The sequence below is a fragment of the Chiloscyllium plagiosum genome, unplaced genomic scaffold, assembly GCF_037043375.1.
Source record: "Chiloscyllium plagiosum isolate Xiang-an unplaced genomic scaffold, Cpla_swu_hap1 HiC_scaffold_4, whole genome shotgun sequence".
Lineage (NCBI taxonomy): Eukaryota > Metazoa > Chordata > Chondrichthyes > Orectolobiformes > Hemiscylliidae > Chiloscyllium > Chiloscyllium plagiosum.
The window spans coordinates 70,518,408-70,543,034 of record NW_028270142.1 but is presented as its reverse complement, the minus strand read 5'-3'; the positions used below and the strand labels follow the sequence as shown (position 1 = coordinate 70,543,034).

The window sequence follows — 24,627 nt, the reverse complement described above, 5'->3', positions numbered from 1 at the left end:
ATATTGTCTAGCTATCACCATTGTTAACAGCTAACCCGAGAATGCAACCTTTTAAAAAAAGGTTTTGTGATTTACACATGAAAGAAGTGAAACTATCACGGTATTCTAATAGATGAAAGGCTTAACAGACAATCAATTTTTCAATGTATAATTTCAGTTACATCACACTGTAAATTTTTGCTATAAATTCTGTGTGTTAGGATTGAGCCCTCCACTACCACCTGATGAAGGAGGGACCCTCCGAAAGCTGGTGTGCTTCCAATTAAACCTGTTGGACTATAACCTGCTGGTGTGTGATTTTTAACTTTGTACACCCCAGTCCAACACCGGCATCTCCAAATCATGTTCCCAGATAATGAAGATATTTTTCACTATATATTTAAAAATTTAATAAAACAGATTGTCTTATTCATACTCACATAAATTAGCAGCTGAGGGAATGGACACAAATGAGAAAGATGCCTCCACCAGTAACTTGGAGCAACCTTGCTGTTAGTTATGCATTATCAGCAGCTTAACTCTGATTTTCTCGTTGGATTCTACATTCCAGACATTGATCACTATCATATAACTGCCTGTGATAATATTCCATTACAGATGTATTGAAGCGATCAAGTTGTTAATTTTTGTGTTTTTATTTGGAGGACTGGCAAACAATCTGTGCCTTTTCTCTTTCAGCACAGTGGTAAAATGGATGAGAATAGGTTTGTGGCAGTGACCAGCACCAATGCAGCAAAGATCTTCAACCTATATCCTAAGAAGGGAATAATAGCCAAAGGCTCGGATGCTGACATTGTAATCTGGGACCCACATGCTGTTAGGTAAAGTGTTGAACTAGAGAAAAGCTACAATTCCCTTGTCTAGAGATATTTAAACATGAATTGGTGTCCACAATACCCATTTATGCCTAAAAAGGGTGCAAAACCTCTCAATTCTGTGGTCAGGTAACCAATTCTGCACAGATGTTGGTTCCAGTATTAAATTGGTGTGGCCCATTTTTTAAAGTATTAAACTACTTGATGATAATAAACTGGACTTAATGCCTGTTCAAGGGCTCCATGTAAAATCCAATTTCCCATGAATGGGGCTCTTCACAGGCCCCAACTCACTGACAAAAACTATTTTCACTTGAAATATTTGGCAGTTGTAGAAGTAAATATGAACCATAGTAGGTTGCAGCACAGAAGGCGGCTTATTGCTGAGTCAAAGAATTTCTGATCTTCTCATCTTGATTAGAAATCTGTGACCTCTGGTTATTGAACACTGATCCAAAGAATCAACCCTTCTTTATCTAGTCCATAAAATCTCATCATCTTGAGATAAGTCACCACTTAACCTCCACCCTTTCAAGAAGAACAAGTGTAGATTATTCGATCTTTCATTCCTGAAGACTGATGCCTGACAAACTTAAAGGTATGTGGAATCAATGGTTTCTTTCTGTACCCTTTCAAAAGTCTATGCACCATCCCTGGAGTGTGGTGCCCAGAATTGGCCACCATGATAAGTCAGTCATTTTTGAAGTTCCAGCATAATCGCTGTTTTATTCTTTTTGTCTGTTTATGAACCCAAATAACCCACATGTTGGTTTTTTGTGAAAAATCCTCAATATATGTATCTATAATTGAGACAAATATTTCTCAATTGTAAATTTGTACAATTGGATGCTAATTTTGATAAACATCCAAGTTTCATTTCATACTCCTGTTTTTTACTGACAATTTTGTCAACCTTTTTAAGAGCCAGCAGGGTTGGATAAGATTGCAGATTGAAGACTGGAAAGCTCAGAGAGACATAAGGCGGAGATAGGGAATGAGAAGGCCAAAATGTATCAGGAAAGAGATTAGTGAACAGATCTTGGAACAGAAAAGAACATGATCAAAGTAGTTATGAGGGGAGGCAGGCCAGAATTGCAGCCTGGAGAAAAAGGCATAGATGAGTGCATAGGATGGGATTGGGCTGAGATGTGAGATTTTATCATATTAAAAAAAGCTGTCTTGTTGATGATGAAGATTGAGTTAAAAATTTGAGGTCCATGCCAATAGAGGGAAAAAAAAAGTCAGCTAGTAAACAGTCTGGATCCCTGAAACAAGAATGTAACTGATAAGAGTTTTTTAACATGCTCTGATGATAATGGACCAGTTTCTTCCAGTGTTAAATTGGGGGAAATTGTGTCTTATACAAGACTGGATGTCATATAACCACTCAGACACCAGTTAGTAGAGAGATCAAAATGAGTGATAAAGAGTGATGTCTAGGTGATGTCGGTCAACACCTTTTGGATGTTACCAAGTGAAGCATGTTGATGAAGAAGAACAAAGATCCAAGGCTGAATATATGAAGAACTCTGGGGAAGTATCAGTATACCGATGGGATTAATGATCATTGTTGGAGACAGTTTGTTTACGTTTTGATTGATTAGGTCACACAATAATGCAAAACTTCAAATTAATGACGCTCCCTTTTCAGCAATAATTAGCGAGTTACGTGTTTAGTCTATTGCTAACTCTTTGTATTTGATTTCTGTTTATTAGTGGCGCAGTCATTTTTATTTAATCTTTTCATTACAAACAGAACTATTTCAGCCAAAACACATCACCAGCTAGTAGATTTCAACATTTTCGAAGGAATGGTGTGCCATGGGGTCCCTTTGGTTACTATTTCACGAGGTAAAGTAGTGTATGAAGATGGAATTTTGCACGTTATGCAAGGAAGCGGGAAATATATTCCTCGAAAACCCTTTGCAGACTATGTCTTCAAGAGAATCAAACAGCGTGATGAGGTAAGTGTCCGCTCTAAACAAAAGTTCTTACACGGGGTTGAAATCACTATCTGCCTTCTCGCTTGTGACTGAGTCATTTCCCAGATATTGTTTTTCCATTAACCTGCATATAGAGTCATAGAATAATACAGCATGAAAACAAACCCTTTGGTCCAACCTGTCCAGATATCTTGAACTGATGTATAGATTCCTTCCAGTGCGGAAACAGGCCCTTTAGCCCAATAAGTCCTCCAAAGAATAACCCACCCAGACCTATTCCCCTATATTTACCCCTGACTAATGCACCTAAAACTACAAGCAATTTAGCATGCCAATTCACCTAACCTGCACATCTTCAGACTCTGGGAGGAAACCCACGCAGACACAGGGAGAACGTGCAAACTCCAAACAGACGGTTGCCTGAGGTGGGAATCGAACCTGGTTTCCTGGCGCTGTGAGGTAACAGGGCTAACCACTGAGCCACATGCCGTGATTTAGTCCCATTTACCAGTGTTTGGCCCATATCCCTATACAGGAGTAAGTGAGGACTGCAGATACTGGAGATCATAGTCAAAACGTGTGATACTGGAAAAGCACAGCAGGTCAGGCAGCATCAGAAGAGCAGGAGAATCAACATTTTGGGCATAAGCCCTTCATTAAGAATGCCCCTCTATACCCTTCCTATTCATGTACCCATGTAACTGTGTCTGCCTCCACTACTTCTTTTGTCAGTTCATTCCACACGCACCATCCTCTGCATGAAAAAATTGTCCGTTTTAAATCTTTCCCCTCTCACCTTAAACCTTTTGCCCTCTGGTTTTGGACTCCCCTACCCTCATAAAAAGACCTTGGTTTTTCACTTTATCCTTTCCCCACATAACTTTATAAACCTCTATAAAGGTAACTCCACCGTCTCTGTTCCAGAAAGAAAGAAACCCAGCCTTTTCAGCCTCTCAGTAGCTCAAACCCTCCAACTCTGGCAATATCCTTGTAAATCTTTTCTCAACCCTTTTCAAGTTTAACAACATTTTTTCCTATAAGGGAGACCAAAATTTATAGCAGTGTTCTAAAAATGGCCTCACTAATGTCCTGCACAGTGCAAACATGATATCCCAAATTCTTTTCTTAATGCACTGACCAATGAAGGCAAGCATTCCAAATGCTTTCTTCACTATCCTATTTACCAGTGACTCCACTTTTAAGGAATTATGCATCTGCACTCCAAGGTTTCTTTGTTCAGCAATACTCTCCAGGCGCCTATCATTAAGTGCCATAAGTCCTGCCCTGATTTGCCTAAGCAAAAAGCAACACCTCATATCTAAATTAATATCTATTTGCCACCCCTTAGCCTATTGACTCATCTGACTAAGGCCCCGGTGCTCTCTGAGCTAACCTTAACTGTCCAGTACACCATGGTGTCATCTGCTAGCTAACAGGTTTATACTCTTGAGCCATCTTGAAGCTTTCATTCCTCTTTGAGTTAGTATAGCCTTTTCCCATTTGTATTAGTGGAAACTATTCAAGATGTATGGCTTCGGATTTGAAATTGATTGCTTGAGGCTATTCGGTAAAATTGTTTTGAGTGCTTGAGAAAGTAATCTGCGGTAAAATGAGGCATTGATTTTGACTTCTGGGCCCAAACTTTAGCAAGTTCAAGCGACTTGATCCGTTAGTTAAAATAACAGAAGAGTCCTAATTCCTGGTCTGAATGCAGTACTTATTGGTTTTCCTGCAGCAGAGGCAGATTGTATTTTGCACATCTCCAGTCTATGGATGTGGTGACATATTTACAAGTGCTGTTGCCTTCAGTTAGAGGTATATTTTGTTGTTGTATCTGAATAATAAATCATGAGATTTATGAATTTGAGGAAAACCTGTTTAAACCTGTTTGAGCTCTTTGCAGAAGTCGAACAACCCTTTGGGAGTGTTAAGGGTAGACAGGAACGTGGATAAAAAATAAAATAGTTCTGTTGAACAGCCAAGCCATGTAATTTCCATTCTGTTAAATTTTGGAAGAAGAAATACCATGCTCTTTAAAACAAATCCATGTGCATAATTTCATTAAATATTTGTCAACATAAATGCACATATTATCGTTATAATCTTGGTCAGTGTTCCCTCTAATTTTCTTTCGGAACCAGAAGTCAGTGCCAAGACTGGCAACACGACTTGCCATCAGCAGGACCTTGGAGCAACTGCACATATGTAATTTGAATGGAATATTGGTTTTGTGCTTCATGATTAATTCCACAACCTATTGTCATCACAACAGGAGGGTTATAGGAAAAGTTTCCATAGAGGGAGGAATAAAGTAAACACTGAGCATTCCCCCTTGATGGGTTTTGGGGGTGCAGGATGTGATGTGAAACACACATCCGATGCTCCTTCCTTTGTAGGCTGCTTCTTAACTGATGTGGTCCCAGCTTTTCTTCCTTTCCCCTGCCAGATGTTACATAATTGTTTTAAATAAATTGGGAATAGGATGTCCAGTACCAAATTTGACTGGGTTGATTATATGCCAACAATTACCACACAGGAAAGAAGGGTGCAAAAATAAGCAACTTCTCATTAAAAATAAATCAGTTGAATCCTTGCCAAGATCTACTTTTCCAAACCTTCTTTATTTTTTTCATATAGTTAGTAAGTGAATAAACATTCTCCATTGATGCTCCTGTAAGAATGCTTGTGTTATATCACTGTTTGTCCAACTTACAGGTTTCAAGTGCTTTAAACCTGAGAGCAGTGATTAGTAATAATTGAAAAAGTATGCATAAATGTAATTATTTTAAACTAATATTTTCCATTCTTATTGCTTTCGTCTACCTTTGGAGATTGGTTCTGTGAAATCTGATATTTTATTAACACCACATTTTAATCTGAACAGCAGTTCAAGTGTGCTACGGTTAGTCACACCGTTCAATTGAGGAAGCCTGATATTTATTGTTTATTTATCCTGATGTAGGGTCTTGACCCAAAACAGTGACTTCTCCACTTCCTGATGCTCCACTTTCTGATGCTGTGTTCTTTCAGCCTCCTGTTTGTCTATTTTGATGTTTATTATTTCTCAACAATTATACTTGCCAATGAGAGGCAATCATAAACATTATTGCTGTGATGGTCATATGCTTTCAGGCCTTACTGAAGGTTATCCTTCCAACCTACTATATTTATGCCTCACACTCCATCTTAAATGCTATAAGTTGAACATTAATTACAATGACTGCAAGAAAGTACATTTGTTTCAGTTTCCACTGCTAACTTGGTACAGGGTGCATTTGTAGTTATTTTAAATCAACCTGCTCTGACATGTGTCACATACCTGGGCAAGTCCAGCTTGAATCCAGACCTCCTGACCCACAGGTAGGGGCACTGCCACCACACTACTAGAGTAGTCAGGGCAAGTTTGTAGGCTGCTTCTTAACTGATGTGTTGCTATCCAAAAACTTTCCACAATTTATAAAAGGCAAGTGCTAATATGGTGCTCAGTCAATTGGGACTGATTTAGGATGTTATCCCTTCACTTGTGGGCGGCACGGTGTCACAGTGGTTAGCACTGCTACCTCACAGCGCCAGAGACTCGGGTTCAATTCCCACTTCAGGCAACTGACTGTGTGGAGTTTGTACGTTCTCCCCTTGTCTGCGTGGGTTTCCTCCGGGTGCTCCAGTTTCCTCCCACAGTCCAAAGATGTGCAGGTCAGGTGAATTGGCCATGCTAAATTGCCCGTAGTGTTAGGTAAGGGGTAAATGTAGAGGTATGGGTGGGTTACGCTTCGGCGTGTCGGTGTGGACTTGTTGGGCCGAAGGGCCTGTTTCCACACTGTAATGTAATGTAATGTAATCTAATCTAATCACTTCTGGGGTTCAGTGGAAGTCTCATCTCCCTGCCAACTGTAAGCACACTATGTATACAACTCGCATCAGAGCTGGTAATCCCAAAAGTTTAGCTCGGAATTTCAATGATGGCCATGGTGATTTTGATCCATTGGATTTGGGAGTGGTTGATGCAATTAAATAGTAGAGAATATTACACTGTTTGGCACTAATATCCTTTACTTTAGTGACCATAAAATTCCCCACTTTTGTTAAAGTTTTAAAAAGAGCAAGTATGCTACAATCCAAGTTGAACCAAATTAATCAGCGTTGTTAAAATACAGGTTTGTCTGCCTACACCAGTACAAAGGGAGCCATACCAAGGAGAAGTAATGTCACCGTCTCCAACTACCACATCCCACCATTGTGGAAAACAGTCATGTCATTGAACATTTACCCTTTCTGGTATGTAGAACCCAGTTCTGGTTTGAAATGGTTAGTATATGGTAATGCTCAAATGTTCTGGATATCTTGATAAGAAAGAACTCATGTCAAAGTAATTATATTTTGTGGGGTTTTTTTGTCGTCAGAATATGCATCAGGGTGAACTCATTGTTGGAATGAAATTCAAGTTGTGAAAGAAAGTCACTCAGATACTTCATTCACACTGCTCTTAGCCAGGAACTTCTTACAACCACCAATGCTACAGTTTGGATCTTGCATTTAGTTGAGGCATACAAATGTTTTGACAATCTTGCTAATTTAAAGGGCTGCAGTCATGAGTCGGCTCTATACCTATGTGGAGCAGCTCTCAATGAATCAGGCCTCGTACTTATGTAAATATTTCTCATAACTCCAGATTAAGAAACTGATATATGCTGCAGAGACCTGGACCCAGTTCACACAAATTGTAACTTCAAGGTCTGAGTAGAAGGGACGTCCTCTGGGAATTACTATGCTTTTTGAATTAGAATTAGGCTTGTCCATTAAATTTATTCAATGTCCATTGCACTCTGCAGTAGGAAATTCCACAGAGGCACAACCCTTTGAAAGAAAATTTCTCATCTGTTTTTTAAACCTTCCATCCCTTATCCTAAAACTATGATCTATAATTCTAGATTGCCCTACATGAGGAAGCATTCTTTTTACAACTACTTTTGTCAGTCCACTTTAGCATCTTAAATACCTACATTATATATCCTCTGATTCTTCAGGGTTCCAAATAAGAACAGAATAGAATCCTTAAAGTGTGGAAACAGGCCATTTGGCCCAACGAGTCCACACTGCCCCTCCCAGACTCATCTTTTCCCTGTATGGCTAACATACCTAACCTACACATTCCTGAACACTTTGGTTAATTTAGCCAATCCACCTAACTTGCACATGTTTGGAATGTGGGAAGAAAATAGAGCACCCAGTGGAAACCCACACAGATAGAGAATGTGCAGACTGCACACAGGCAGTTGCCTGACAGTGGAAGTGAACCTGGGTCCCTGGCACTGTGAGGGGGCAGTGCTAACCACTGAGCCACCATGCTGCCCATAAGCCAAACGTAGGTCTAAACAGCTCAATTTGTCTTCATAAGACGAATGTCTTATCTCTGGGATCAATCTAGTGAACTTACTCTGACTTGAACAATTGCAGCATTTCCCTACTTTTATATTCTATTCCTTTAGCAATAAACTCCAAAATTCTATTTGCATTCCTCATTATCTGATGTACCTGCTACTAGTTTTCTGTGATTCATGTCACAAGGACCCATAAATCCCTCTGCACTATAAAGTTTCTCTCTATTTAGATAAGAGATTACCTTTCTATTCCTCTAATCAAAATGGATAACCTCATGCTTATCTGTGTTAAACTTGGTGTGCCAAATTTTGGCCATTCATGTAACTAATCCTTATCAATACAATACAATACAGCTCGGGAACTGACCCTTCTGTCCTGCATGTATTCCTAGTACTTATTTAGATCTACCATTTATTATCCATATACTGTTTCTAACCCTCTGTTTACTTCCAATTCATGTGTCTATCAAGATACACCTTAAACATTCCTAACATGCTTACTTTCACCACCTCCACTGCTTGTGTGTTCCAGGAAAAACTTTCCTCTCACTTCTCCCCTAAACTTTCTCCCTCTCACTCTAAATCTGTGCCTTCTTATAGTTGACCTTTCAACCCTGGGAAAAAGCCTCTGACTATCCACCCTATCGATGCCTATAGTAAATTTTACAAACCTCTATCAAGTCATCGTTCAGCCTCCATCTCTCCAGTGAAAACAATTGGAGTCCATACAACCGCTTTTCGTAACCAAAACCCTCCAGACCAGACAACATCCTGGTAAACTGTCTGTACCCGCTCCAAAGCATTCATGTCCTTCTACATCGTGGTGACCAGAACTGCATGCAGTGTTCCAAATGTGGCCTGACTGAAGTTTTATACAACTGTAACATAACCTTCAAACTTCTAATATTTGATGTCCCTGCCAATGGGTCAATGTGCTGTATACTTTCTTGACTAATTTATCCATCCGTGATGCCATTTTCAGGCTTCTGTGGACCTGTACCCCCGGATCATTCTATAATGTAAATATTAAGAGTTCTCCCATTTACTGTATAATTTGCACCTGAATTTGGTATCCAAAATAGATCACCTTGCATTTATCTGGATTAAACGTTATCTACTATTTCTCTGCCCAAATCTGCAATCAATATCCTGCTGTATATTTTAACAATCCTCCTCATGATCTGCAACTCTACTAATATTGGTGTCATCCACAAACTTACTAATCAGACCACCTACATTTTCCTCCAGATCATTCATTTATATCAATTTGTAAATTTCTTTGTTGCTTCATTACAACTATTTACCCAATGTGCTGTATATCTTCTTGACCAACTTATCCATCCATGATGCCACTTTTAGGGATTTGTGGACCTGTACACCCGGATCCTTCTATAATGTAAATTATACTTGCCAATGAGAGGAAGCATCAAGTCCTGCAGTACAATGTACATAATCAAGGCAATCATAAACATTATTGCTGTGATGGTCATAGCATTACTGAAGGTTGTTCTTCCAACCTACTATATTTGTGCCTCACACTCCATCTTAAATGCCATAAGTTGAACATTAATTACAATGACTGCAAGAAAGTACATTTGTTTCAGCTTCCACTGCTAACTTGGTACAGGGTGAATTTGTAGTTATTTCCCATTCTCCCATTTACTGTATAATTTGCACCTGAATTTGATCTACATGCAGAGTGATCTATGGGCAAGCTTTAGAAATCAGGGATGATTTTGATGTATTCAGAAAATATTGCATTTTACATAAGTTATCATACAGGCTAAATGGAATGCTGGTTGTATAAGAAATCAAAAAGTTATTCTGTTGCTTGTTCTTCCCAGGAACGCCTGTTATAAAGAATCCTCAGAACTGGCAGAGAGTCGTGAGTTCATGGAATGCCCTGCCAGTAGCAGTGGTGGACTCTCCCTCATTATGGGCATTTAAGCGGGCATTGGATAGGCATATGGAGGATAGTGGGCTAGTGTAGGTTAGGTGGGCTTGGATCGGCGCAACATCGAGGGCCGAAGGGCCTGTACTGCGCTGTATTCTTCTATGTTCTATGTTCTATGTAGAAGATACGACACTGCACTCAGTGAAAGTTATACTACTTTCGTGTGACTTGTTTAATTGAAAGAGGTCATGCTGACAGAATTTTATTACATGATAAGTACTCATAAGAATCATATCAACTTTAAATAGATTGTTGCATATTTTTATTAGAATAATAAGAGTGGATGTAAAGGATAAATTCTGAGGGGAAATCCACCAAAGTGGATCTTAATCATAATCTCTTTAAATCGTAGATTGACTCAAGGAACTGAATGGTCTACTCCTCTATTTCGTAAGCATGATGCAAGGTAGTGAATCTAGAGATGCATAAAAAAAAACATTTTTAAAGTCATACTATACAGAAATTGGGCCAGAATTTTTTGGAGTTGGTAATTTCCTAGTGTGCCTTATTGTTTAGTCTCTTGCCTGGATGAGTGCTTTCCAACAACCATCCAAGACAAAACAGCCTGCTTGATTAGCACCTCATAACACCTTCAATATGCACTCCTTTCAGCGCTAACGGTGAATTATCATTTACAAGACACACAACTCACCAAAGCTCCTTCATTAGCACCTTCAAACTGTACTCCTTGGGCAGGACTTAGCAGATGCATCAGAACTATTACCTGCAGGTTCCCCTCAAAGTGAGACACTATCCTGACTTGACACTATGAGCTCGATGTTACATGGCCTACTACATGATTTTTGAGAGGCAGGGCATGTAAAGTAGAGTGATGTCCAAACCACCACCTTTCCACTCACCCAAGACCCAAAATATCAATTCTCCTGCTCCACGGATGCTGCCTGACCCGCTGTGCTTTTCCAATGCAGGTCTCCAGCATCTGCAGTCTTCACTTTGTCCATAATGTGGGGTGGGTAGGCACAGAAATTAGTAGCGCCCTCTATTTATACATTAATAATTAAGAGTCAGATGAATTCATTAAAAGCCCAATATTACACTGCCCATACCATAATTTAGGGGAGAGTTGGGGCAGGCAATCATTTTGAAAGTTTTCTTTTAAAAACACTGATAAGAAGGAAGGAGATTTACATCCTTGGAGGGTGTTCTTGCCCCTCAGGGACACCCCCCTCAGAAGATGGTATACCATTCTCTCTCATCTTTAAACCCCCATCCCAGAGTAGTAAAATAAGATCTGTTCACAGATTTCCCTCACTCTATAGGCCTGCCTTCCCTCTATAGACCTGGCAGTGTTTAGCATTACTAGGACTGTTGGAGCTATCAGCTAATCAGTTTGGCAAGTTCCAGAGAGTGGACCTCTTGTCAGCCCCCCCACAGCGTGTTGTGGATGCCTGACAGTTTCTGCTGAGGTTATAGGGGAGACAAACTCTGTATCACAGTGAAAAAATAGCCACTGTCTTAAAAATCTAAAATACATCAATTGCAGTGCAGTTCAACAAAATAGCCCATCATTGTCTTCTCCAGGGTAATTGTGCTTGGGTAAGTCAGCAACACAGATATCCCATAAAAAGTATTAAAAAGAAATCTGTCACTTTTACTCTAAGCACAACATATTACATCCAACACAAAACATAATGTGTTAACAGTAGTTTGTGGAATTTAAGCCGCTGTTACATTAAGTACTCAACTTCTTCCTGACTGCCAGCCTTGTGAATCTCTGAAGGATTAGTTTCAGTTGCAACTTGTAGAGAGAGAATTGGACAAACTGAACTGGTAATGTCCTCACATGATATGAAAACTTAATTGCTACTCAGGGATGGGGTTGAAATGTGAGAGAGAATGGTGTACCATCTTCTGAGGGGGGTGTACCTAGGGACAAAAACATCCTCCAAAGATATAAATCTCCTTCCTTCCTATCAGTTTTTGAAAAGAATTAAATCCAATTAATGTTTACATGACTCATGTTATAACATCATAGAAGAAAGTGAGAACTGCAGATGCTGGAGATCAGAGTTGAGAATATGGTGCTGGAAAAGCACAGCATCCGAGGAGCAGGAGAATCGACATTTCAGGCATAAGCCCCTCATCAGGAATGAGGCTTGTGGGCCAGGGGGGACTGAGAGATAAATGGGAGGGGGGATGGGGGTGAAGGTCGCTGAGAATGTGATAGGCGTGAGGGGAAGGTGATAGGTCAGAGAGGAGGGTGGAGCGGATAGCTGGGAAAGGTGATGGGCAGGTCAGGAGGACAGTACCTGACCTCTCATCTATAACTATAGAATTCCTAGAGTGTGCAAGGAGGCCTTTCGGCATATCAAGTCCATACTGACCCACAATCTTAATTCAGAAATATTCATGCTGTTCTAGTGGAGAGAATCTCAATGATCCGTACAGTCTTGCATATAAATAAATACTCTCAGTGCACTGAGAGTGCAACTAGTATTTTTCTTTGCATCGATAAACAGGTATGCAAATTTACATAACACATAAGCTTATCTGAGTAGTCTGTTATCTCATGGGTTTTTTTTGTCTAAATTTAATGTGAAAATGTAAATGACTAGTTAAGAACACACAAATCAACAGGGAAGTGATCCAACCTGTGACTTTTTTCTCATCTTTATAGCCGAGTATCATACCATGCAGTATGTTCCCCACAGAATCACCAGTGAAGGTGGTTCTTAATTTCTGATGTATCTAAATAGGTTAAAAAAAAACTGTTTTAATTCAGATTTGTTCTAGTTCACGATTGTATACCTTTATTGATAAAACTCCATGATAAACCTAACAAGGAGTTTAAATTCTGGCACATAGCCTAGCTGTTCTCCATTACCTTGGACCTTTTTTGGTTAAGAGGATTTTTTAATAGAATTGTTAGAAATACTACAATGACTGCAACTTTCTGTATTTAAAATAGAATGCATCATCTCTATACTCTGCAGCCTAGTGATCTCAAAGTAAAATTATCAAACTGAAATCGTTAACTTATCTCAAGTGCCTTATGTGGTTTAATTTTATGATGAATTATCAAAATCTGGGACTATGTTTGGTGAACTTAAAATATCAATAAAGATCTTAAAAGTGCACAAAAGCTTACTTTGGCTGTCCTTGCTTTTATTTTTGTAATCACGTTATGTGGTAAACTTAACAAATCAAATATATAGAACATAGAACAGTACAGCACAGAATAGGCCCTTCAGCCCATGATGTTGTGCCGACCATTGATCCTCATGTATGCACCCTCAAATTTCTGTGACCATATGCATGTCCAGCAGTCTCTTAAATGTCCCCAATGACCTTGCTTCCACAATTGCTGCTGGCAACACATTCCATGGTCTCACAACTCTCTGTGTAAAGAACAGCCTCTGACATCCCCTCAATACTTTCCTCCAACCAGCTTAAAACTATGACCTCTCGTGTTAGCCATTACTGCCCTGGGAAATAGTTCTCTGGCTATCAACTCTATCTATACCTCTCATTATCTTGTATACCTCAATTAGGTCCCCTCTCCTCCTCTTCTCCAATGATAAAAGTCCTAGCTCAGTCAACCTCTCTTCATAAAATAAGCCCTCCAGTCCAGGCAGCATCCTGGTAAATCTCCTCTGAACCATCTCCAAAGCATCCACATCTTTCCTATAATAGGGCGACCAGAACTGGACGCAGTATTCCAAGTGCGGTCTAACCAAAGTTTTATAGAGCTGCAACAAGATCTCACGACTCTTAAACTCAATCCCCCTGTTAATGAAAGCCAAAACACCATATGCTTTCTTAACAACCCTGTCCATTTTAAGGGATCTATGTACCTGCACTCCAAGATCCCTCTGTCTCTCCACACTGCCAAGAATCCTATCCTTAATCCTGTACTCAGCTTTCAAATTTGACCTTCCAAAATGCATCACTTCGCATTTATCCATGTTGAACTCCATCTGTCACCTCTCAGTCCATCTCTGCATCCTGTCAATGTCCCGCTGCAGCCTACAACAGCCCTCTATACTGTCAACAACACCTCCAACCTTTGTGTCATCTGCAAACTTGCTGACCCATCTTTCAATCCCCTCATCCAAGTCATTAATAAAAGTTACAAACAGTCGAGGCCCAAGGACAGAGCCCTGTGGAACACCACTCACCACTGACTTCCAGGCAGAATATTTTCCTTCTACTACCACTTGCTGTCTTCTGTTGGCCAGCCAATTCTGTATCCAGACAGCTAAGTTCCCCTGTATCCCATTCCTCCTGACTTTTGAATGAGCCTATTATGGGGAACCTTATCAAATGCCTTGCTGAAGTGCATATACACCACATCCACAGCTTGACCCTCATCAACTTTTCTAGTCACATCCTCAAAGAGCTCAATAAGGTTTGTGAAGCATGACCTGCCTCTCACAAAGCCGTGTTGACTGCATTTAATCAAGCCATGCTCTTCCAGATGGTCATAAATCCCATCCCTCAGAATCCTTTCTAACACCTTGCAGACGACAGACGTGAGACTTACTAGTCTGTAATTGCCGGGGATTTCCCTATTTCCTTTCTTGAAGAGAGGAATTACATTTGTCTCTCTCCAGTCCTCAGGAGAGCAAGGATGCAAAGATCTTCTCAAGTGGCGAAGCAATCGCATTTCTTGTTTCCCAAAGCAGCCGAGGACAAATCTGGTCCAGGCCTGGCGACTTGTCAATCTTAATGATTTACAGAATTTTCAGCACATCAGCTTCCTCTATCTCTATCCATTCCAGCATGCACACCTGCTATTCATTCACTACAAGTTCGTTTCTTTTGTAAAGACAAAAACAAAAAACTCATTTAGGGCTTCCCCTACCTCCTCAGACTCCACCGATGTGCAAATGCAAAGTAGTGAGCTAGCCAGAATTAACTAACCACTTGTAAAGCTTGAAGTCTCTGGTCACTCAGCAAAAATCATGTAAAAATTTCAAAATATCCCAGGTTTTTTTACCTGAGCTCATAACACATTGTGTTTTCCCTTGGAGTTTTCTTACTCCCTATTGACTGCAACTAACAATTTTAGAAATAATTTGCAAACATTAGAAAGATACCCTATTTTACCAGAACATTTTAGAATGCACAATACAGGCGAAGTATTAAACTGCTGCTTAAGGCCTAGAGACCATGTGCAAGTGCTGAAGTAACTGCCCCAATGTGCCTCCACAGCCTTTACAAATTCATAGTATACTTTATTTCCTCCATGGGTATGAGAGAATTTGTCTGTGCCCAGAGCATTGAGACATTGTCATACTGCCTCCTCATTTATGTCATTGTATTCAACTGGATACTTGAATGCTCAAGAGGGACCCAGCATCCTCCTTGGCTGGGAGTATTCTGACTACCCAAACTTGGTATGAAGAAGTTGTAAAATCATAGAGTTGCACAGCATGAAAACAGACCCTTCCATCCAGCTCATCCATGCTGACCAGATATCCTCGATAAATCTAGTCCCAAATGCTGCATTTGGCCCATATGCCTCCAAACTCTTCCTATTTATTTACTCATTCAGATGTCTTTCTAATGTTGTAGCTGCAACAGCCTCCACCACTTTCTTTGCAGCTCATTCCATACATGCACCACCTCTGCGTGAAGATATTTTTTAGGTCCCTTATATATACTTCCTGTCTCATCTTAAACCTATGCCCTCTAATTTTGGCTATTCACCCTCTCCAGGTCACCCCTCAGCCTCTGACACTCCAGGGAACATAGCCCCGGCCTCTCCCTATTGTTCAAACCCTCCTATTCCGGCAAAATTTCAAAGGTGGCCTAACCAATGTCCTTAGAGACACAACATGACATCCCAACTCCTGTACTCAATGCACTGACAAATAAGGGCAAGTGTACCAAACACCTTCTTCATTACCATGACTCTGTCTTCAAAGAATGATGAACCTGCACCCCAAGGTCTCTTTGTTTGGCAACACTTTCTTGGAACCTATCATTATGTGTGTAAGTCCTGCCCTGATTTGCCTTACCAAAATGCAACACCTCACATTTTTCAAATTAAGCCCTATCTGCCACTCCTGGGTCCATCTGATTAACGTCCTGCTGTACTGTGAGATAACCTTCTTCATTACGAGTCGTTAGTTCATGGAATGCCCTGCCAGTAACAGTGGTGGACTCTCCCTCTTTATGGGCATTTAAGAGGGCATTGGATAGGTATATGGAGGATAGTGGGTTAGTGTAGTTTAGGTGGGCTTGGATCGGCGCAACATCGAGGGCCCAAGGGCCTGTACTGCGCTGTATTCTTCTATGTTCTATGTTCTATTACCCACTGCACCACCAATTTTGATGTCATCTGCAAACTTACTAACCATTCCTCCCATATTCACATTCAAATCATTTTTATAAATGACAAAAAACAGTTTAAAAAGTTGTTGCTGACTGCTTGACCTGACACTGACCACAAGTAGAAACTGCACAAAGGAAACACAATAGGAGATGGATGGCTCAAAAGGTCACTGTTCTGATACTGGAGGCTGGGTGTTGGAGCTCAGCAGGAGGAGAGAAGCCCTCAAGAAACAGTCTTGAAGGGATTGAAAAGTTATTGAGGTAGGGAAAATTCTGAAGTCTGATCTTAAGGACACTACCGTTGTGATGTAAGAGGTTCATTGCCATCCCACAGCCACCACAACAATAATCTCTTTCAATGTTCAGTACGCTCATCATTTCGAACATCAAACGGCATGGGACACAGCACTTTAGCCTACTATGTCTGTGCTGACCACAATACTATTTTAAACAAATTCCATCTGCCTGCACATAGTCTGTATCCCTATATTTCCTGCCTGCTCATATGTCTTTCTAAATGCATCTTAAATGTTACAATCATATCTGCTTCTACCACCTCCCTTGGCAACATGTTCCAGGCATCTACCACCCCCTGACTAAAAAGCTTGCTCCTTTAAACTTATCCCCTTTCACCTTTAATCTATGTCCCCTAGAATTTCACATTACGACATGCCTCAATTTTATATACTTCTATTAGGTTTTCCCTCAGGCTCTGATGATCCAGCAAAACAATCCAAGTTTGTCCAACCTCTCCTTATAGCTAATACACTCTAATCCAGCCAACATCCTCATGAACTTTTTTGCACCCTCTTCAAAGCACCACATCCTTCTGATCGTATGGCTACCAGAACTGTACACAATATTCCAAATATTCCTGACTAAAGTTTTATATACATGACTTGCCAACTTTTATTCTCAATGTCTTAAATGATGAAGCATGGTGCATACATTCTTCACTACTTTATCCACTTATGTTACTACTTTCAGGAAGCTGTAGACTTGCACCCCGTGATCCTTCTGGATATCAATTTTTCCTAAGGGCCCTGCCATTTACTGTGTACTTTACTCTTGCATATGAACTCCCAAAATACTCAAGCTACACTCAAGAAAACACAAATGAACCACATTTCAATGACTGCTTGCCAATGTAAGGGCAGAGAAAAAAACAAGTGGATTGGTAACCACAAGGACTGGAAGACTTTCATAATACCAAAAGCCCATATTGGTGCTAAATCAGAAAAGCATCATTGTTGTGGATCAAAACAGATCAGAGAGATAGCCCAGACCCTAACTTCTATCTTATTTAAAGGCAAGTGTAAGGGACTGCATTCCAGATGTGATTCGATTGGTCAAACTACTAGGCTTTAAGCAAAGCACATTTTATTCTTACACCATAGTTAAAATACAAACAAAAAAGGAAGACTTGACAAAGCTTTAACACTATCAAAATGCTAATAAATACTACTAATACAAGTAATACATTATTTAACTTCTGCTCATCAACTGTTCCAATATAGCAGCATCCATAAATATATCCTTGACAAAGGCAAATTCAGCAAAAACATATTTCCCTCATCTGTCCCAGTTCAGGAGAAGGAACACCAACAGAATGAACCGAGCAACAGAGAGAGAACTCCAGCTTTTGCAGCAGCAGAAAGAGAGCTGTACATAGCAGCTTCAACTCCAAACCATAACTTCAACAACTGAAAGCAAAACTGTGGGTGGCACAGTGGTTAGCATTGCTGCCTCACAGCGCCAGAGACCTGGGTTCAATTCCTGCCTCAGGCGACTAACTATGTGGAGTTTGCATGTTCTCCGTGTCTGCGTGGGTTTCCTCCCACAGTCCAAAGATGTGCAGGTCAGGTGAATTGGCCCTGCTAATTCTGAGGATACCTGGATAGATCTCCCCTGTCTGCAAATGGGAAGCTGTTGTCCAGGAACTTCCAGAGTAGAAATCATGTAAGTAGATCTGCTTATACATTATTTGCTGAGTCGAAAATTCTGTTTCAGTCCCTGATTTTGGACCATTAATCTTCAAAGGTTTACTAAGTGATAAAGTTCCTATTTCTTCCCTGCAAGAAGTCGCCAGAGAATTAGAAAACTTACAATATGACAACTTTATTTAAAACAACACAAAAAAAATTATAGGCCAGTTAGCTCAGTATCTGTTTCTGGGAAAATTGGAATCTATTATGAAGGATGTAATAATAAAGCATTTGGAAATGCATATGATGATCAAGCAACGTCAACATGGCTTCAGGAAGGGTAAATCATGCCTGACAAATTTATGAGAATTGTTTTAGAAAAAAACAAGCAGGATAGATAAATGGAAAGCAATAGATATAATATATAATATATCTTGATTTTCAGAAGTTTTGAGAAGGTAGTACATAATGGGCTACTTTATAAGATAAGAGCCTGTGGATAGTATGTTCTCATGGATAGAGGATTGGCTAATTACTAGTAGACAGACAGTTAGATGAATGAGCCATTTCAGAATGGCAACCTGTAACCAGTGGAGTGCCACAGCAATCAGCAATCAATACTATACATTAATGACTTGGATGAGGAAAGTGTAACCACATTTGCCATTAGACAACACAAATATAGAAGGAAGGCAAGTAGTGAGGATGACGCAAAGAGTTTGCAGAGGAATTATGGACAGATTAAGCAGTGGGCAAAAACATGGCAGATAGGATATAATGTGAGGAAATTCAATGGTATTCATTATGGAGTGAAGAATAGAGGAGCTGCATACTATTTTGATGGGGAAAGAATGTGGAAAGCTACAGAAGAGAGAGATTTGGGAGTCATTGCCCATGAATCATTAAAAGCTAGTATCCAAGTTCAGCAGGTAATAGGAAGGCAAATGGAATATTAACTTTTATTTCAAAGGGAATGGAATATAACAATAGAAAGTAAGCGCAGAAATTGCTGGAGAAACTCAGCAGGTCTGACAACATCCATGGAGAGAAAGCAAAATGAATGTTTAATGATCAGTGGACCCAAAACATTAACTTTGCTTTTTCTCCACAGATGCTGCCAGACCTGCTGAATTTCTCCAGCAATTTCTGTTTTTGTTTCAGATTTCCAGATCTGCTGTTCTTCATTTTATAAAAGTAGGGAAGTTTTGCTGAAACTGCACAAGGCACTATTCAAACCGCAGTTGAAATACTGTGGACAGTAATGTCTCTGGAAACATATGCTGGCATTGCAGACAGTCTATAGAAGTTGATTAAGCTGCAACCAGCTATTGAGGGACCATCTTTTATTTGGAAAAGTTGAGTAGATTTGGCTTGTACTAGCTAGCATATAGAGGAATCAGAGGCGACCTTATTGAAATATACAAGATTCTTAGAAGACTTGGCAGAGTGGATGCAGAAAGTTGTTTCCCATTGTAAGAGAGTCTACAACCAGAGGACATAATCTCATGGGGTTGCACATTTAAGACAAAGAAAAGAGGGTAGTCAATTGTGGGACTCTGTACTACAGAGGGCTGTCGATGCTAGGTCATTAAGTATATTTAAGGCTAAGATAGACAGACCTTTAAACAGTAAGATAATCAAATGTTATGGGGAAAAGTCAGGAAAGTGGAGTTCAGGATCAGCAAATCAGCCATGATTTCATTGAATGGTGGGTCAGACTTGATGAATGGCCCACTTCTGCGTCTATGACATATGGACTTACAAAACATTAGATTGGAACCTTAATTTTGATCATTGCTATATTTTAATTGAATTTATGTGGACTAAAGAGAAATCTTTGTTGTAGCCAACTGAGGGATTCAAAAAGAGGAGAGCCAATTCCGTCTTCTCAACTGTTTATAACAGTATTCCTGGTGAATGGTTTGAAATCAGGTGTCATATTCCTAGTGAACTGTTTGGTATTTGTTCACTTAACTGTATTGATGCAACCATAAGTTTACTTCAGCTTTAGAAGGTAGTCAGTTTTATTTAGCCTTAAATCAACATAAAATAATGAGATCAAAATGTTGTTTTTCTGCTATATTGTGCAAAAATATATTGAGACTACCTTGACACTGTTCCTAGTGGAAATGGATCTATTACCATGTAATGACATTAACATTTATATAGCCTGCAATTATTAGTGTTAGATTAGATTTCCCTACAGTGTGGAAACAGGCCCTTCAGCCCAACAAGTCCACACCAACCCACCGAAGAGTAAACCACTCAGACCAATTTCCCTCTGACTAATCCACATAACACTATGGGCAATTTAGCATGGCCAATTCACCTGACCTGCACATCTTTGGACTGTGGGAGGAAGCCCACGCAGACACAGGAAAAATGTCCACACAGACAGTTGCCTCAGGGTGCAATCAAACCTGGATCCTGGTGCTATGAGACAGCCGTGCTAACCACTGAGCCACCGTGCCACCCAGAATGGGAATGCATACTACAGAGATTATACATCCTGAAGCTGGACTAAATAGCTTTGTGAGTGGAAAATCATGTCTCACAAATCTGATTGAGTTTTTGAAGAAGTAACAAAGAGGATTGATGAGGGCAGAGCGGTAGATGTGATCTATATGGACTTCAGTAAGGCGTTCGACAAGGATCTCCATGGGAGACTGATTAGCAATGTTAGATCTCACAGAATATAGGGAGAACTAGCCATTTGAATACAGAACTGGCTTAAAGATAGTAGACAGAGGGTGGTGCTGGAGGGTTGTTTTTCAGACTGGAGGCCTGCGACCAGTGGAGTGCCACAAGGATCGGTGCTGGGTCCTCTACTTTTTGTCATTTACATAAATGATTTGGCTGCGAGCATAAGAGGTACAGTTAGTAAGTTTGCAGATGACACCAAAATTGGAGGTGTAGTGGACAGCGAAGAGGATTACCTCAGATTACAACAGGATCTGGACCAGATGGGCCAATGGGCTGAGAAGTGGCAGATGGAGTTTAATTCAGATAAATGTGAGGTGCTGCATTTTTGGAATGCAAATCTTAGCAGGACTTCTACACTTGGAGTGCAGGTTCATAGCTCCTTCAAAGTGGAGTCACAGGTAGATAGGATAGTGAAGAAGGCTAGGAGAAAGTGAGGACTGCATCAGAGCTGAAAATGTGTTGCTGGAAAAGTGCAGCAGGTCAGGCAGCATCCAAGTAGCAGGAGAATCGACGTTTCGGGCATGAGCCCTTCTTCAGGAATGAGGAGAGTGTGCCAAGCAGGCTAAGATAAAAGGTAGGGAGGAGGGACTTTGCGGGAGAGGCGTTGGAAATGTGATAGGTGGAAGGAGGTTAAGGTGAGGGTGATAGGCCGGAGTGGGGTTGGGGATGGAGGCCTGTGACCAGTGGAGTGCCACAAGGATCGGTGCTGGGTCTTTTGTCATTTACATAAATGATTTGGATGCGAGCATAAGAGGTACAGTTAGTAAGTTTGCAGATGACACCAAAATTGGAGGTGTAGTGGACAGCGAAGAGGGTTACCTCAGATTACAACAGGATCTTGACCAATTGGGCCAATGCGCTAAGGAGTGGCAGTGGAGTTTAATTCAAATAAATGCGAGGTGCTGCATTTTGGGAAAGCAAATCTTAGCAGGATTTATACACTTAATGGTAAGGTCCTAAGGAGTGTTGCTGAACAAAGAGTGCAGGTTCATAGCTCCTTGAAAGTGGAGTCGCAGGTCGATAGGGTAGTGAAGAAGGCGTTTGGTATGCTTTCTTTTATTGGTCAGAGTATTGAGTACAGGAGTTGGGAAGTCATGTAGTGGCTGTACAGGACATTGGTTAGGCCACTGTTGGAATATTGCGTGCAATTCTGATCTCCTTCCTATCGGACAGATGTTGTGAAACTTGAACGGGTTCAGAACAGATTTACAAGGATGTTGCCAGGTTTGGAGGATTTGAGCTATAGGGAGAGGCTGAACAGGCTGGAGCTGTTTTCCATCTAGCGTCAGAGGCTAAGGGGTGACCTTATAGAGGTTTACAAAATTATGAAGGGCATTGGTAGGGTAAATAGGCAAAGTCTTTTCCCTGGGGTCAGGGAGTCCAGAACTAGAGGGCATAGGTTTAGGGTGAGATGGGAGAGATATAAAAGAGACCTACGGGGCAACTTTTTCACACAGAGGGTGGTACGTGTATGGAATGAACCAGAGGAGGTGGAGGAGGCTGGTACAATTGCAACATTTAAAAGGCATTTGGATGGGTATATGAATAGAAAAGGTTTGGAGGGTTTTGGGCCGGGTGCTGGCAGGTTGGACTAGATTGGGTTGGGGTGTGTGTTCGGCGTGGACGAGTAGGACCGAAGGGTCTGTTTCCATGCTGTACATCTCTATGACTCTGACTCTATGACAGCATTGAGATGGAGCTCCAGGGATCTGTACCCAATATCCAGCGCTGCCATTTGATACAACTTTTTCAACTAGTTGCCAAGGTACAAACAATGAAGAAACAATAAAATTAGTGCATTTGCAGCAAGTACTTTATTTCTTCACTTTTTAAAACATTGATGAGAAAAACAATGAAGCATGAACGCTTATTAATTGCAATGCAGGAAAATCTGCCAAGTGAATAAACTGGTATTATCGCAAGATTAAGGTGCATAAGGATAAAAGATATTTAATATGAAAACGGAGACGAACCTAAAACGTAACATAAAATGAAACCGGGGGGCGGGGGGTGGGGGGGTGGAGAGAACAAACTGTTTACATTGGGTGCAAGAAGGTTTTGTTTCATGGAATGGAGATGAGGTAAAACATAAACTGCTAGATTAATTCTTCTCCTAGGTAGCCAGTTTAGAATTTGGATACCGTGGATCACATTTGTTCACTTAATTCTTTTCACCAAATTGGAGGAAATGCAATGGATATTCTTCATATGATTTTTTTAAGAAAGTACAGAACAAAGCACAAACTAAAAAGCTGCTTAACAAAATAAACCAAGTCTTGCACTCCCTGACACAGTCCCACTGTCAGAAATGTCTTCCTGAGGCAGAAGGGAGTATAGATCAGCTTCCAGCTCAGCAATGCAAGCTGCCAGATGAAATCATTAAGAAATCAATTAAAGGGCTTGCCAACATACGCATATTCCATTAATTTAATGGAAGTTGGGTTCAGAGGAGCTACCATTGAGTCAAAGGCTATATCCCTAATGATTAAGGGGAAGGCAGTCTTGTGGTCAATCTGAAATGATTTCTCTGTTATCCATCTTGCCCCTAACCCCACGTTCTGATTGTTACATTTCATTGCATTTCTCATACACTGCATCCATGTTGCGTGAGACATATTGACCTCTCTGGCAGTCTGCCTACTATCCTCAATAAGATGGTGAGCTTGGAAATTCCCATTTAGGAGGCTGCTTCTGAGAAATCACTAAGCTGGAGGTGGGCTGAGACCCTTATAAGGCTTTAATGGTCCCGCCACAAATTCACCTGCACCTCCACACACATCATTTACTGCATCCACTGCACCCGATGTGGCCTCCTCTATTTTGGGGAGACAGGCCGCCTACTTACGGAACGTTTCAGAGAACACCTCTGGGACACCTGGACCAGCCAACCCAACCACCTCGTGGCTCAACACTTCAACTCCCCCTCCCACTCCACCAAGGACATGCAAGTCCTTGGACTCCTCCATCGCCAGACCATGGCAACACGACGCCTGGAGGAAGAGCGCCTCATCTTCCGCCTAGGAACCTTCCAACCACAAGGGAGGAACTCAGATTTCTCCAGTTTCCTCATTTCCCCTCCCCCCACCTTGTCTCAGTCCCAACCCTCAAACTCAGCACCACCCTCTTGACCTGCAATCTTCTTCCTGACCTCTCCACCCCCACCCCCACTCCGGCCTATCACCCTCACCTTAACCTCCTTCCACCTATCACATTTCCAACGCCCCTCCCCCCAGTCCCTCCTCCCTACCTTTTATCTTAGCCTGCTTGGTACACTTTCCTCATTCCTGAAGAAGGGCTCATGCCTGAAACGTCGATTCTCCTGCTCCTTGGATGCTGCCTGACCTGCTGCGCTTTTCCAGCAACACATTTTCAGCTCTGATCTCCAGCATCTGCAGTCCTCACTTTCTCCTTTAATGGTTAGATACCAAAACTCACAGGAAATACTCTCCAGGTGTCCACAAATATCATGTTTCTGTCACGATTAAGTGCCTTCTGTGTATATGTACTTGTGGCAAGACATTTGGATCACTATCAGCAATGAAAAACCCCTATCTCCACACTCTCCATTCTACCACCTAGTGACTGCAGATACTGAAAACAATCATAGTG

At 40.9% G+C, this 24,627-nt stretch overlaps 1 protein-coding gene across 5 annotated transcripts in view; it reads left to right on the top strand.

Moving 5' to 3' along the window:
• dpys (dihydropyrimidinase) overlaps positions 1–24,627 on the top strand; it is a 119,595-nt gene that overhangs the window by 55,564 nt on the left and 39,404 nt on the right. Inside the window, exons 7-10 of one of the 5 annotated variants that reach the window (XM_043688418.2) lie at positions 679–821; positions 2,572–2,779; positions 6,913–7,033; positions 17,976–18,087. In XM_043688418.2, coding sequence (XP_043544353.1) covers positions 679–821; positions 2,572–2,779; positions 6,913–7,017 — 456 coding nt within the window. In that variant the 3' untranslated portion in view covers positions 7,018–7,033; positions 17,976–18,087. Of the gene's footprint in view, positions 1–678; positions 822–2,571; positions 2,780–6,912; positions 7,034–9,980; positions 13,218–17,975; positions 18,088–24,627 lie in introns of those variants that run through there. The other 4 variants (XM_087986348.1, XM_043688417.2, XM_043688416.2 and 1 more) reach the window with 4 other exon arrangements.